Source organism: Dipteris shenzhenensis, chromosome 18 (genome assembly GCF_047967505.1).
Source record: "Dipteris shenzhenensis isolate YYH24624 ecotype China chromosome 18, Dip_SZ_1.0, whole genome shotgun sequence".
Classification (NCBI taxonomy): Eukaryota; Viridiplantae; Streptophyta; class Polypodiopsida; order Gleicheniales; family Dipteridaceae; genus Dipteris; species Dipteris shenzhenensis.
This window is the reverse complement of record NC_141613.1, coordinates 40291728-40306727: the sequence shown is the minus strand read 5'-3', so window position 1 is coordinate 40306727 and position 15000 is coordinate 40291728. Positions and strand designations below refer to the sequence as shown.

Genomic DNA, 15000 nt, shown 5'->3' with positions numbered 1-15000 from the left:
TACCTCTTCAAATTGGTTGCAAAGTTCCAATGCTTGTTGATGTCGTGGAACCAAGCCTTTGCTCCGCACCTTCCACCTTCCACTAACTTGTTCACACACTAGTTGAGAATCTCCTTGCACTTCAAGTTGCTTGACATGATGCTCTTGTGCCTTTTGTAGCCCAAAAATAAGTGCCGAGTACTCAGCTTGGTTGCATGTACTTGCAGGTGCAGACTTGTTGTAACAATACTCCTCACCACTTGGTGAAGTGAGCTTCACACTCATGCCAATAGCCTTGGTCGAAGGTTTGTAAGCTCCATCAAATTGAAGGATCCAAGATGTCATCACACCAAGACTAAAATTCGGACATCCCAAGTTTCTCGGTAGTTCAAGATAGGTAGAAGGAGAGGGTGGGGAGAATTCAACACTTGAGCCAAACATTCAGCACCAAATAAACTTGCAATCCTTTGTTGATAGTTTATCTTTAGACCAAAAATAATTACAACTTAAAGCTCGAAATGAGGCACAAAAGGTTGATTAGGTAAAAATGGATTCCTTGGTCGAAACATTACCAAACATAGCCGAGGCCTAGAAACCTTTGTAGTGAGATTGAGAATAAACCATTCAAGACAAGCTTATCCATAGGAATCAACAAGCAGATGTGCCAAATCTCCCCCCAAGCTTGGGGAGCATCCCACCCTTCGATGAAGGACACCCTTTTTATTACCTTTGAAGCAGCAATTTGAAGCAGCAAGTAGCTCGATCACTGCACAATGAGTAGAATTAAAATCAAAGTTCTTCAAGTGTATCAATAGTTCTTCACCTTGAACCATCCATAGTGTATCATCCCACCCATCGTCTCCTTGAACAATGCACTGGACAATCAGCCGTTGAAGGTCGACATGAAGATCAAAAAAGAGATCTCGCCAATTGGTAGCCGTAATGAGTGGAGGACCAGGCACCAAATCCTTAAACTCATCGAGAAGTGACATAAATATCCACCCTCCTCATGTGGCGTTCATCCGTGAAGTGGACTTGGAAAAGTTTCGAATTGGCGATCTAGTAGGAGATGTGAATAGAGCACATGAAATGAAGTACTTTTGCTTTTTATAGCAAGAGTAAACTGCCCACAGTTAGAGGGTCTCCCTTTTGTGAAGGGGGAGGTCTTGGGTTCAAATCCTACTCTTTAATAAAAAGAGAGGAGAGGAGAGGAGAAGGAGAAGAGAAAGAGAAAGAGAAGAAGAGAAAAGAGAGGGGGGCACGGGATCTGCTGTTACAGTTTTGAAGAAACTAGAAAAAACTATCCACGACCAGAAGACGTAGCAGCCCAAAAAACTGTCGCACGGGTGAACACAGTAGACACACGAGCGAGAAAACTATCCACAACCAGAAGACATAGGAGCCCAGAAAACTATCGCACGGGTGAACACAATAGATGCATGAATCAAATGCGCACGCAGGAACTCAGAAGGAGCACAGATGGTACAATTCTATAGATGCGACCGGTACGAGCAAAAGATTCGCCGGCCAGAATACACGTAGGAACCATGAGTAGAAAGCAAGCAGACTAAAAGTGCAGAAGTAGAGAGGTTTTGCAGCCGTAGAGATAGGGAACGCACATAGTTTAGAGGTGCAAAAGAAGAGAACTGTTGTGCACGGAAGAGGCCACATTGCCGCACCCATTCGTAGGAGTAACAGATTTTATACCACTAGCCATGGAGATTTCAATCCCAGCAGCCACACCATTCCTATTAGCCAGAAAAGAAATCAGGACCAGAGGCTAGAGGCTAAGCATGGCGACGCTCGAGGGCCATAGAGGAAAGGAGAATGTGAGGGCGAAACATTATCATGGGAGGGGAAAAGGAATTAGAAGGGGAGGGAATGAAGAGGGAGACTATGACACAAGGGGAAAGGGAGAGGGGGAAGAGAAGCATGTACATGATGGGAGGAGGAATGTAAAGATGGAGACATCAAGGGAAGAGGACCATGCTTTATTTTGAAAGGAATAGAAGGGAGAAATCAAAGTACTAGCTAGGTGGCTTTACCAGAATGAGCGTGTCTCATCAAGGAATAGCCCCCTCCTTTTATAGCCAAGAGAGGGGCTCTCTCCCAATAAATGCATCCTCCCACGTGTATGGTGTTTGTGGAAAAGTCTCCCATGTGGGCTAGGCGGTTACGCACTCTCAATTGTGTGCGACAACCCTTTGCCTCATTTTTCCACATAAATCAAGCCCCATATCTCAAGTCTATGATACTCCCTTGGTCTCTCCCAATTTTATAATATGTTTAAACCTCTAGGAGGATAAGTGGAGGGTTGGCACAAGGAATATTGCCACCTCATCCTACTTTCCCCATTATTTAACTTGCATCCTTGGACTATGTATACCTCCCCCACATGGGCCTATCCTATATGGAGGGAATAACCTAATATAATATCCATCTCCACCTATTTTATATTACTTCTCCCATGGACTTTGAGCCATATCTCACTAAATGTAGCCTAGGTGGAGGGGTGGTACATGGAGGAGCCATGCCACCTTACATTTTATAATATTACTACCATGGATTATGTACATCACACCTTATGGGTCCTCTTACATGGAAGGGTGGCACATCGTCATGCCCTGCCACCTCAACCCTGGGCCCTATGTACACCATATTTTATTATACTATTGCCACACATACAAACACACACACATATTAATGCCTTTTTCCTTGGTCAAATTTATCCATAACAGCATTTAAAGGATATTAGAAAAACCCCTCAACTATTAAAGAAATCCCAATAAAACCACCCCTCTTTACTTATAAAGGAACGGGTTTTTTTCTAAAGTTGAAAAAACCCCCTCATGTTATTGTAAACCTGTTAATTTCTTCCAAAAGTGGAGTTAAAATACCCGACCTTTTGAATGCACACAGTAAACTAAAATTTTGGGAGGTGAACCCTTGAGCATTTACCAAGGTTCTAACCCTTCATTAACAAAGTCTCGACAATAAGAAAACACCACTCGGGGGGGTCACTATGTATAAACCCTCTATACCACGTGCGTTCAAGGCATATTTCTAAAATCCCTTATCTGTGTAAATTTTTCATTAATAAAAAGTACCCCTTTTCTATACAAATCTATAAATTTTTTCCAAAACTATTTTAAATAGTCCCTTATGTATATTTATTTCTGTAAATTTTAGAAATAAAAAAAGATCCTTTTGTTGAACTCACGTGATAGGGTTACATATGATGAGTGACCCCCCCGAGAAACACCATAGCTTGCTCAGCTGAAAATAGATGGAATGAGGAACACCATCTAATGAAAGAATATATCTTCACTACTAGTGTACTCCCATGTAGTAATTGGTGGATATGGTTGAGAATGAACCATACTGCATGATCAAACCACATGACCTTGGTAGGGCACTATATGTCGGTATTACTACAATTATATTTTAAGTAAGGCCTCATGTAGTTCCATACGTCAAGTAGTTTCTTGGATGGTGGAAGAGTCTTATGGCTACAGAATAGGCCATGTTTAGAGTTACAAAAAGTTTTTTGAAAAGGGTCCTGGGAGGCAATGTTATTTGTATGTGTTGGTATACCATCCATGGCCATCTTCTTGAAATCTTGTCAAATTACTTCACTGTTATCAATCATACCACAAAGAACCGACTATATTTTAACCAAAATGGGAGCTGATACACTAAGATCATTTAGTGCCCAAAGTTTAAGATCCCCTTGGTGGGAAAAGGTCCTTACTAATATCCTTCTTGGAATGAGTGGATTAAGAGAGATGACTTTTCCACAAAAGGTCAAGTTGTCTCGTGTAGGAAAATCCTGTATAATTTCCTCATCTTTCTAAGACCAAGAATCGAAAGGAATGAGAGAGTGAATCTTGGAGAAAAATGGTATGATCAAGATATTACGTTTCCTTTCTCCACTATTATCTAATGAATATTCCATGTTGTGGGAGTAATTAAAGGCTTTCATAATGCCATTTAACTTCTTTTTGTAGTCATATTGGTTATGATTCTACCAATGATTCTAGATAGATTTTATATAATAGAAAGAGCATTATTAGGTGAACATGTTAGAACATGACCTTTTCAACATCAGATTGTAGGTTTCACAGCACAGTTCCACTTGTTATCAATGTCACAATATATATGCTATAATCATTAGCACATTCTAGAAAACCTTAGTTGATGGTGCATTGTGTGGCATTTGCACACTCGAATTGCAAGCTTCCAGATGCTCCATGTATGTGGGGCTAATATACACTCTTTTTCTAAAAATAATTTTCTAATAAAAGTGTTTACCCATGTATGGGGGACCATGTCAAATTTGGTCACACATAGGTCTTGTGGATCAAATCCTATAGCAATAATCTTATCCTCAATGCTGAGTACACCATCACAATATGATTACATTGCCTCTACTCTAAGTTGCTTAGTCCTAACTATTGTGGGTATACCCCATGTAACAAATTGAAAACAAGATACCTCAAATTCCCATCTATAATTAATGCTAGTTGGGATCTCTAATATTCGCCTGAGTGTAATGGTGAAATGTCATGGGAGCTTTGCTTATAGAGCTAGCATCATGGGAAGGTGAAGACTATCATTGCAGAATCTAGTATGGCTACCACTAACCCCAGTAATAATCTGTTGTTGCTTGTATTAGGATAGTCATTTTGACTCTACATGAATATCACAATAAATGTGTGTAATTGAACATAAGATACATGACTACACATACCTAGCGAGGTAGCATGCAACACCATTGTTCAAATTATCATGAACCAATGATTAGAAGAAAGCACACCTTGCGTATAATATTGCCAAGATAATTATTCGATGCGAGCAAGAAGTTTAGAGCCCCAAGGCATGAGTAAAGGCAAGTCATATTTGTAGGATATATACTCCCGTGAGGCCTTTTGCAAATAATGCCTCTTGGTCTCAAGCTGGTGCTTGTATGGAATAGTTAGAGGACTAATTAATCATAGCAACTGGTAGATTTTGTTTTTAACATCAAAATGGAATAAATATATATCCTCTTCTCTACCCTAACGACCTCCCCAATTGGAATTCATTTAATATGGCATATCAATACACCCAAATTTTGGACCATATGTCATCAAAGGCTCTCAAAAACATGGTCATTTCCCCTTTACACATGCCATATACCCTTATTATGAAAATTTTTACTCATGGCCATAATTCTTTGTGAAAAAAGAAATTATTACCATTTAAAATAGCACCATTGTCAATTATTCTTGAGCCATCTAGTCCCTATAGTATGCTTGGTATTTTAGGAAATGCCAAAGCTACACTTGAATCATTGTCAAACAATATTGTCATTATTGGGGCACTTGTGTGTGTGTGTGTGTGTTTGTGTGCACGCACACATGGTGTGTATGTACTTTTTCATCCTAGAGGGCATTGATGTTCATGTCTACATAAGGCATATTTTTCCAACTCAAATGCTTGATTCATCATCAAGATCAAGTGTGCACAAGGCATATTTGTGCAATTCAAGTGCTTGAGTCATCATTAAGATGACACCAATTGTAGAAATTTGGGTGCCAAATGCGTTGTTGTATGATGGCAAGCTCTTACATCTAGAAACAGTGGATAGAGAATCCTTTGATGGGAAAAATTAAGTTATATCCCATTGCTGATATAGAAGTTCCTACTCCAACACAGAATACCACACAAGAGGATGAGAATGCCTACAATGGGATGGCTTTGAAGGCTCTTGGAAGATCTTGGTGTAGTTCAAGATGGTGCTACCATGATCTTTTATGAAAAATAGACAGCCATATCCTTGGCAAAGAATCCAAAAGACCATGAGAGGTCAAAGCACAATGATAGCCTCTAGTATCACTTCAAAAGACCACATAAGATGTCAGGTAGATGAAGGAACTATCCAATTAGTTCACTATTTCTTCAAGGACCAGGTGGTAAATTTGTTCACAAGACCTTACCTCGTGAGAAATTTGAAAATTTCAAAATTTTTCTATTTCTACGAGATATAGAGACCATCCAATGACAGGGAAGTGTTGAAATATGGGTCATTGAGAAGGTCATCATGCATGTATGTATGGCTGGACATATGTGTCTATGGTGTACACATGGATATATGGTTAGGAACATAGTGAACTCTAGAAGATAGTTTTGTTTGAGTGTGAATACCCCTTATGGACTCAAAGAATCCACATTGGGCTCGATGTATATTCTATCGTGTTCATAATTTTTGTAGGAATAGAATAGTATACATTTTCCTTGTTGGGGGTGTCACTATACGTAAACCCTATATATCATGTGCATTCAAGGACTATTTTTAATTATACTTCATATATGGTTATTATATGATTAAAAGACACATTTTTCCTATACAAATTTGTAAGTTGTTTTAAGAGAAATTTATGATGTCACTTTCTAAATTTATTTCTTATTAAAAGCATGATTTCAAAATATCCATACTATATCAAATGCATGTGTCACATTTTTCTATGTGACCCCCTAAGACATTTTGTAAAGCCAACAAGCTAACTTGTCTTTCTCTCAATGGGTACACTAGTAAGAAACCCTCTGTATAATATGTGTTTGGGGAGTATTTAAAAGACCTTGTACTTTTTCATTAATAAGATGACCCCTTTTTTGATATAAACTTATGGTCTTTTTCCAAAATCAATTTAAAGAATCCCCTTTTCTAAATGCATTTTTTTAAATTTCCTTAAATCTTTGAATTGAAAAACCCATTTGTTGGAGCTCATGGGGTAAAATACATATTTTTAGGTGAACCCCCCAAGTCGTCTCTCCACTTATCACTGTTTGCATTGATATGTGTGTTGCGTATTGACTTTAACTTGCTATCCACTGCATGTTTCTAAAACCTTTAGAAGAAATCCATATGAATTTAAAAAGTTTGTCAAATTATAGGTGAGGTGAAATCATTTTACTAGGATGTATATTTTCAATATATTGTTTCAAAAATAAGCCTTCAAGAGAAAGCCATTGAAGCATCCCTCCCACTTCATTGTTGCCTCTACAAGTATATCTTCTCTTAGGCCACACACACACAATCTTCCATTTTGTATTCTCTCCTTCCATCCCTCCCTCCCTCTATTGCAACCTCCCTCTCCTTGCTTCCTCCTTTTCTCCCTCCATCTATCCTCACTCTAGATCCCCTGCATGCTCCTTCCTTTGCTTCCTCCCTCTACTATTCCCTACCTCTCTCTCTCTCTCTCTCTCTCTCTCTCTCTCTATGTGTGTGTGTGTGTGTGTGTGTGTGTTCTCTCTCTCTCTCTCTCTCTCTCTCTCTCTCTCTATGTGTGTGTGTGTATGTGTGTGCATGTGTGTAGGCATCTGTGTGTGTGTGTGTGTGTGTGTATCTCGCTCTATCTATCTATCCATCCATTCATATGTACGTGCACGTGCACATGCACACACACACACACATGTACACACACATGCATGCACGCACACACACATACACACACACACATATGTCTTCTATCTTGATGGAGGTGATACTATATAGATATGAAGAATAACTTATTTTACCAATTTCGCCCCTTTAAAACTACCCCCTTCTCCCATTCATTAGAAATACCCTCATCTATTAATAATCCATTTTCCCTTGTTATTGATTTGGTTTAGTCTTAGGTTATTATAGGTTTTAAGAGAGGATATATAAAATATTGTTCTATAGTTGGTTAATGGGTGATCTTAAAATATTTATCCTTTTGCAAGTTAATGTAACATTTTCCACCTTTTATGAGGTTAAAATAAATAATCTCCCCAAATCTTAGTTGCTGCAAACTTTTGCCTTCAAATATGAGGGACATTGTTTTGTGAAACTATAAGTACCAATAAATACTTCAATGGTAATATCATTCATTTTAATGAGTTCAAGTATTTGTTAGTTAATTATTCGGAGTAAGGTCCAAGTCATGAAGTCATCCTAGCATTTTAATAATTATTTCTACTAGTGGCACATGTCAATGACACATGAACAAGAGATGGTACTCAGGGGATTCACCTCATAAAATTTTAGTGTACCATGTACATTCAAAAGGAGGTGTATTTAAAATTAAGTTTTTGAAAAAATTTAATAGCATTACAATAACAGGATGTGTTTCTTAATATAATCTTAGAAAAAAATCATTTAGTTCATAAGCAAAGAGGGGTGTTTTTGTTGAAGGGAAAATTTGAGGTGAGGGGTTTTTTATATACCCCTTGAATGCACGTGATACGTAGGGTTTCCTAGTAGTGCACCCTCCAAGAGGTGGTACACAACCATAAAGGTAATCAAGAATATCTCATTGGATCTAGGAAAGAATATAGGCCATTAACTTTCATTCATTGCATTACAATATCAATTCACTTCACCTTTTGCACTAGTTGCTACCATACTAAGATATATGATATGACTAGTTCTCCCTCATCCTATTATCTGGCAAGTTACACTATGAATAATGAGAATTTATTTGGTGAAGATGTTCACATAATGGGCAATATTCTTCTATCAAACAATGATAGGGGTTTATTTCTTCACTTATGAGTTTTTATTTGATAACATACTAATGCATTAAAATGTGAGTCAATTCATTTTCATAGCTTCTGCTTCTATCATTATTTGATGACATATTAATGCGCTAAAATGTGATTATTTCTTTGCATTAATAAATTTGTTCTTCATTAATTCTACTTAAAATGTTGGAGTACATCACAAATAGTATCTTGAGAGTATTCAACAAAACTATTATAAACCATTGGCAAGAAATGGTGGGTTCTTGAATGAACATGATATTTTTCCACATTTGAACATTTCACCACTTTTGCATCTTATTTAGTCTTTCTACCTAAGCAAAAACTTGATGTATCTATACCAATTTAGATTTTCTTATTTGTAATCTATGGGTTTATATCTCAAGTACCTTCCAAATTATTAGAGTACTCTTTGTCTTATTTCAGATTAATCCTCTTTGAGTATTTCATAACTACTACAAGGACCACCAACTACAAATGATATGGTTATCCTTCTAACTATTAAATAGGTCAACTATCCATCATTTCTACATACTAATGGACTTATCTTTGCATTTTATCCTATTATGATAATTTCAATTATACAACATTGGCATTGTGGGTGGCTTTTGACATGCATTTTATTTCTTTAACAATTTCTAGATGTACTCTCCATGTATTAGTATAGTACCATACTTATATCACATTATGCGTACGCTTCTACTAGAACTATTGCATGTCCTTCAAGTTGAATTTTTTTGAGAGATCTATTTGGACTTTTGCACTAGTTTTCCATTGAATTTATGATAAAATAACTTACACATACGATTATAATATCAATATTCTTTAAATTTAAATGATTAAAGTTTTGTGGAGTTTGCTAGTATAATCCTTTTGATGTGTCATGTAAATCTCCTCATTCAAATATCATCTTTTCAATCAGTTATTATCTATTGATGACTTGATAATTTTGCTTGACGAATTGAACTTTCTATTTTCTCAATTATTGATACTAGCTATGTAGTGAAATGTACGACTACAAATGAACTTATATTAACTTTTTTTTAAAGTTCCTTTGATAATTATTCAATACTTATAGTAGTATACAAGCATAAAATGACATTTGATGTTTTGCAGGATGAAGAGAAGGAACAACTAGTCATTGAGACTGGATTAGAGATGAAGCAAATAAACAATTGGTTCATCAACCAACGAAAGCGTAATTGGGCCCATAAAATGTGACTTTTAACTACTTAGTTATTGAAATTTTGGAGGGGTGAAACTTCCACAATTAACATGGTAGATACCAGTAGATGTAAGTATTTATTTAGGGACTACATTTGAGAGATGGTTAGAATATTTTGTATTATGAAGTAAGTTTGATCCTTCTCTCATGAGAAAGAAGTCACAATGCACCTCCAGGGTGAGGATAAGCCCACCATTACATGTTAAGATTTTGTCAAATGTTTCATGAGGGAAACCCATAAATAGATGTTGTTAAAACTATTTGCACCTATTGCATGGGCAATATGGATTTCCTGAAGGGTATACTTTCTGCACTATGGCATGTAGATTTTTTATGGAATCTTGAGAGGATTGGGTTTCTTGCATAACTAGGGTGAGGATTAGCCTTACGATTATTCCATCAATAGTTTTTCATATTTTGTATTGATTAATGTGTAACTTATCATACCAAATTTTATTGCAATATTTTTATCTTTTGTGTTATTTAGTGATGTTTTAGTTGGGACACTAAGTGATATCTACATGCTACATAAACTATAAAAGCTAAATTATCAAGAACATAGAAGTAAACCTATGAATAGTAGAGAATGATATGTCGCTCCAAGTGAAGCAAATTAGAACATGAGAATGATATGTATATAGACTTTATAAACTCTCCCCTTGTCATCTTATTTCATTTTGATGCATGTCCACATTTTCCATGTTAATGGAATCATTAAAAAAACCATATAGATTTGATCTTATAATTGCATATTTTTCATAGATACCTGGGTCATAGGTTCACATGTATGACATGACACCAAAAAGTATCAAAATAATGAGTGTTAAAGTTAAGTAAGACTAATAGATGTTATGAAATATTTTCAAAATAGCATTAGGAAACCTAATTATTTGACAAACATCAAGTTGCCCATAGCAGCCCTACTAAAAAGGAATCCTATCCTTTGGCGAGATCTCTCGGATTGGATGAATTGGCACATGGTCAACCCTGAAGAGGTGGACACTAAGGTGTCCAAGACCCACACGAGGAGCCAAATGTGCTAAAACTACCAGTCAATAAGCTGGGCTAGTACTTTGAGAGCAACGATACAAATGATTTGATTCTGATATTCTATCAAAACAAGAAGGCCATAGCCATCTTGGATGGTGGAGCAGGTGTCAGCATCATCACAAAGTAGCACTGGGCAAAGTGGGAAAAGCTTGAAATGGAAAGCACCAATTTGATTGTGAAATTAGATGATGTTGTGACGGCAGGTCACGACATAGCCAATGGGAGTACTAAAGGATATAAAGATCAAAACCTTTGGTCTCACCTACTATGTGTGGTTTGTGGTGATGAATTCCATGGGCAATCGGATGGCTATGATGTCATCCTAGGCAGACCTTTTATGCCCACATACTTAGTACATGACTGGGCCTCCAATAGGATTTATTTGCATAAGGATGAGCAAATTCTAAGGGGCAACCTACAGACCTAGAAGGCACAACCCATGACCAATAATCTATCTGTGGCTACTCCTGTGAATGTGTTCTAGCAATGAAAAAGATAAAGGTGAGGGCTGTGATGAGCATGAGTATGCTCCGCTCCTATGAGGATGCTGCCAGAGCCCGAGTTCTCCCCAAATTGGATGCATGTCTTGGCGACCATAGAGGCGATCGAAAAGAAAATAACCAAGATGGTGCCATATGATCCCAAAGAGTCAGGTATAGTAGATCCCCTTAACATGATAAATTTCCTAAGAGCCCCCACAAAGGATCAAGGGGTAAGGAAAGTCAAGATAGACCTCCCCTAGCTAAGGTATGTGGGTGCTATTATGGCACACCACGAGTTTCCATCAAACTAGGGAGCTGAATTAAATAGGCTGAAATCCCCCCTAGGTTCCCTTAAAGTAGAGAAGTATCCCCCTACATAGATGCCTCCTACAGAGGATAATCCACCTCAAAAAACTAAGGCCTTAAAGATCAAGTACACTAAGACCCCTTGCAAGGGAATGCGAATTGCCCCAAAAGCTATAGAAGATAACGGGGATGAGGAAGAGCATTAGGGGAGATTTGGGACTATCTCAAAAGGGCCTCATAAGGAATATATTAAGAAATGGATTAAGTTAATTAGAAATGAACCTACTATGGTAACCCATGGGCTAAGGGACCCATAGCATTGACTCAATTGACATGGATACCTTTATTTTGTAATTGGGCAACCTTGGCCTTTGGATGGAGATGGATGGTGGGTAGATCAAAGGACTAGGATGCTTCTAGTGGATGGTGGATACACTTTGGTGGGCTCTAGATGGCAAAATATGACTTTTGGGGAGGCCTCATTCAGAGGGGAAAGGTGGTTTTTAATATGGGCCCTTGATTTAGGTTAGCTTGAGGTTAGATTAAAGTTAACTATAGATCAGTTAGTAACTAACTATAGTTAGTTGGACTAACTACATTAACTAGGTTAGGCTAAAGACCTGTTAAAGTAATTGTGCCTCAAATAACTAGCAGTTAGCTCACAACCCTAGTTAGGCCTGAGGTCTAGGTCCATTCACACTGGGACCTGAAGACCAAAGGACCCTAAAATTCCCCTAACTTTAAAGGTCCATAATTTCCTTATTTGGGATCCGAATTGGACCGTGATTGTGAACAACGTATTCACACACACAACCACCATGCTATGAGAAAATTTTCCATCCCATTTCACACCATTTAGGCATCCATAACCCTCGCCAATTTGTGCCCCATGTGGGCCCCTTTTTTGCACTATTTTGCTCATAAGATTCCATCATTACACCAGCACATTTTCCCACTCACGTGGGATAATCCTAGGAACATTTTTATCAGGAAGGTACCTAGTACACTAACCATCTCCAACCCCCTAACATTTTTTTATCCTTCTTTGGGAGCTCGTATCTTGGCCGTTTGAAGACCAAATCACACCCAATCTAACACCAAGATTTAGTCACGCAACGTCCAATATCAAATGATAATTTTTAATTCTTTTTACCATTGCTTTAATTCTCGGTAGTCACCATTACGTAGGCATCGATTTTGACTCGTTGATTGCATATTTTTTGCCATTATCAGGCTACGAAGGTTGAAATCAATTGCGAATTTCAAAGTCAAATGGACTCACTTAAAGGATACACAAGCATTGTGTATGCACCTGAGATCTAGACAAAGACTAGCACCTACATACTTTCACGAGCTTCTTTGGCCCTCTATGCTCTTCAAGAATTCAACCTCTCACCATCGACAAGTAGCATGGAGGACCTAATAGTTGAAGAAGAAATAGGTAACGATGATTAGCATCCTATAGTTCACCTTGGAGAACAATGCAAATGCAACCACAATAACAATTGTAGATGACACTTTGGTAAATTCAAAATGCCAAAGTACAATGGACGAGGGGATCCTGCCAGGTTCCTTCAACTCTTCGACGCAACATGTTATGCTAGAGGCAATCAGTCAAATGAAACCACAGCCGCCTCATTCCCAATGGCCCTAACCGATGAGGCTTCGGAATGGTACCTTGACCTTCTCATAGAGGAAAGAGCCACATGAGCACTGCTATCTAAGCAGTTCAAAATAATATTCCAAACAAAAAGGCTGCAAGATGATCCTGCATTACAACTAGGCAATATAGATATACGAAAGAAAGAAAAAGTCAAAACATATTTAGGAAGAATGAAAAGAATGATAGAGCAAAGTGTGATCCCCATCCGAATGACAAGTACCTCAGAGCATGGTTCATCTCTGGTCTGAAAAAATCCATTCGCAAGGAGATGAAAAAAGTTAGCAGCTATGCACATTTTAGCGACGCTCATGAAGCTGTAATTGAAAAATTGAGGATGGCATGACCGATTCTAGCAGCGACAGTGATGGCTATAAATCAAGTTAATGCGACAAGAAATCTTCAAAGAACGGAAGCACTTCCAACCAAGATCGCACCATCGAGGACAAAGTGGAAGTCATGTTCGTAAGAGTAAAAGATGAAATGATGCAGGCCATTGAGCAAAAGATGCATGTCTCTCAGCCACCATAGTACCCACGGAGAGAAAAATTTTGGTGCCAACACTGTATGGCCAACCATGCTCAATCTTGAGGAATAGACAAAACCCACTAGAAGTGGCTCATCACCCACGATTGCACCCATGATTATGGTGTCCCATTTGCAATGTTGCAGGGCATGATGTAAATACTTGTTTCTACAATATGAGGGTAGCACAACCCCAACCACAACAATGCCAATAGCCGCCAATCCCAATGTACAGACAATCGTTACTAGCACCTAATGCACAAGTGCAAGTCTCAACCCACTCCCGGTGAGAACACAAGTGCCTCAACTAATGAGGAATCCCAATACTCTGCAATATCCATGGGCTCCCAATCTTGCTCCAATAGTTCTTCTAGTGCAACAATTCCAACCTGAAGAGCTGGAACCTGACTATGAGCATGAAATAAAATACCCTATATACTACATGGATGGTGCCTAAGGACTCATCTTGGTGTATGCTAATCAAGTAAGGCCCACCACATATCGAACACCTATCAAGTGTTTTGGTTGTGGAGAAAACCACCGCATAGCAGAATGCCCCCACAAGGGTAACCCCATTACATTCCAACCTATGTGCAAGGAATACGGAGTTGGGCACGCTTGCATGGATTGCCCACTAAGAAAGCATCAACCAACCATGGAAGTAAAACCTAATGTACCCACCCTAGGGATGATAAGTGTGGAAAATCACAATGTGGCAACACAAACTGCATCATCACATCCAGTCTTGATCATAACAAGATAGTAGAAAGAAGCAGCATGGCAAAAACTCCTTCCCGCTCAAAAAGCAAAGAGCATTCTGGCAAGCCATGCCAATCCCACAACATAGTGAGACCATGCCTAGCACATCCACAGAAAGTGCCACCCAAGGATCCAAGGAAGCATACCCCAATGCTGAAACTAAAAAGGTGCATTACCAAGCCTTGAAGCAATGGGTACAATAGGAGCAAGAAAATTTTGAGACTGACAGGATGGCAGCAGCAAAGTTCAAAGCACCATCAGCACCCAGCATTGACACAGTGATTGATCCCAACAACTTCCAATGGGTAATAGAGCAACATGCAAGACATCCCCAATTGGATGGCACCACACTAGCAAGCTTGATAAGCTGCCCCATCATGATGCCAATTCGGACCTTATTAAGAAATTGTCCTGCAATAAGGGAGAGTTTCAAGGGATGGATTGAATCTTCACAATACTCCCCCCCA

General features: G+C 38.4%; 1 protein-coding gene across 1 annotated transcript in view; it reads left to right on the top strand.

Moving 5' to 3' along the window:
* Positions 1-9779, top strand: part of LOC147891225 (homeobox protein knotted-1-like 1) — a 38584-nt gene extending 28805 nt beyond the window's left edge. Inside the window, exon 3 of the mRNA XM_087389254.1 lies at positions 9643-9779. Coding sequence (XP_087245380.1) covers positions 9643-9747 — 105 coding nt within the window. The 3' untranslated portion in view covers positions 9748-9779. The remainder of the gene's footprint in view (positions 1-9642) is intronic.
* Positions 9780-15000: the final 5221 nt, after the last annotated feature.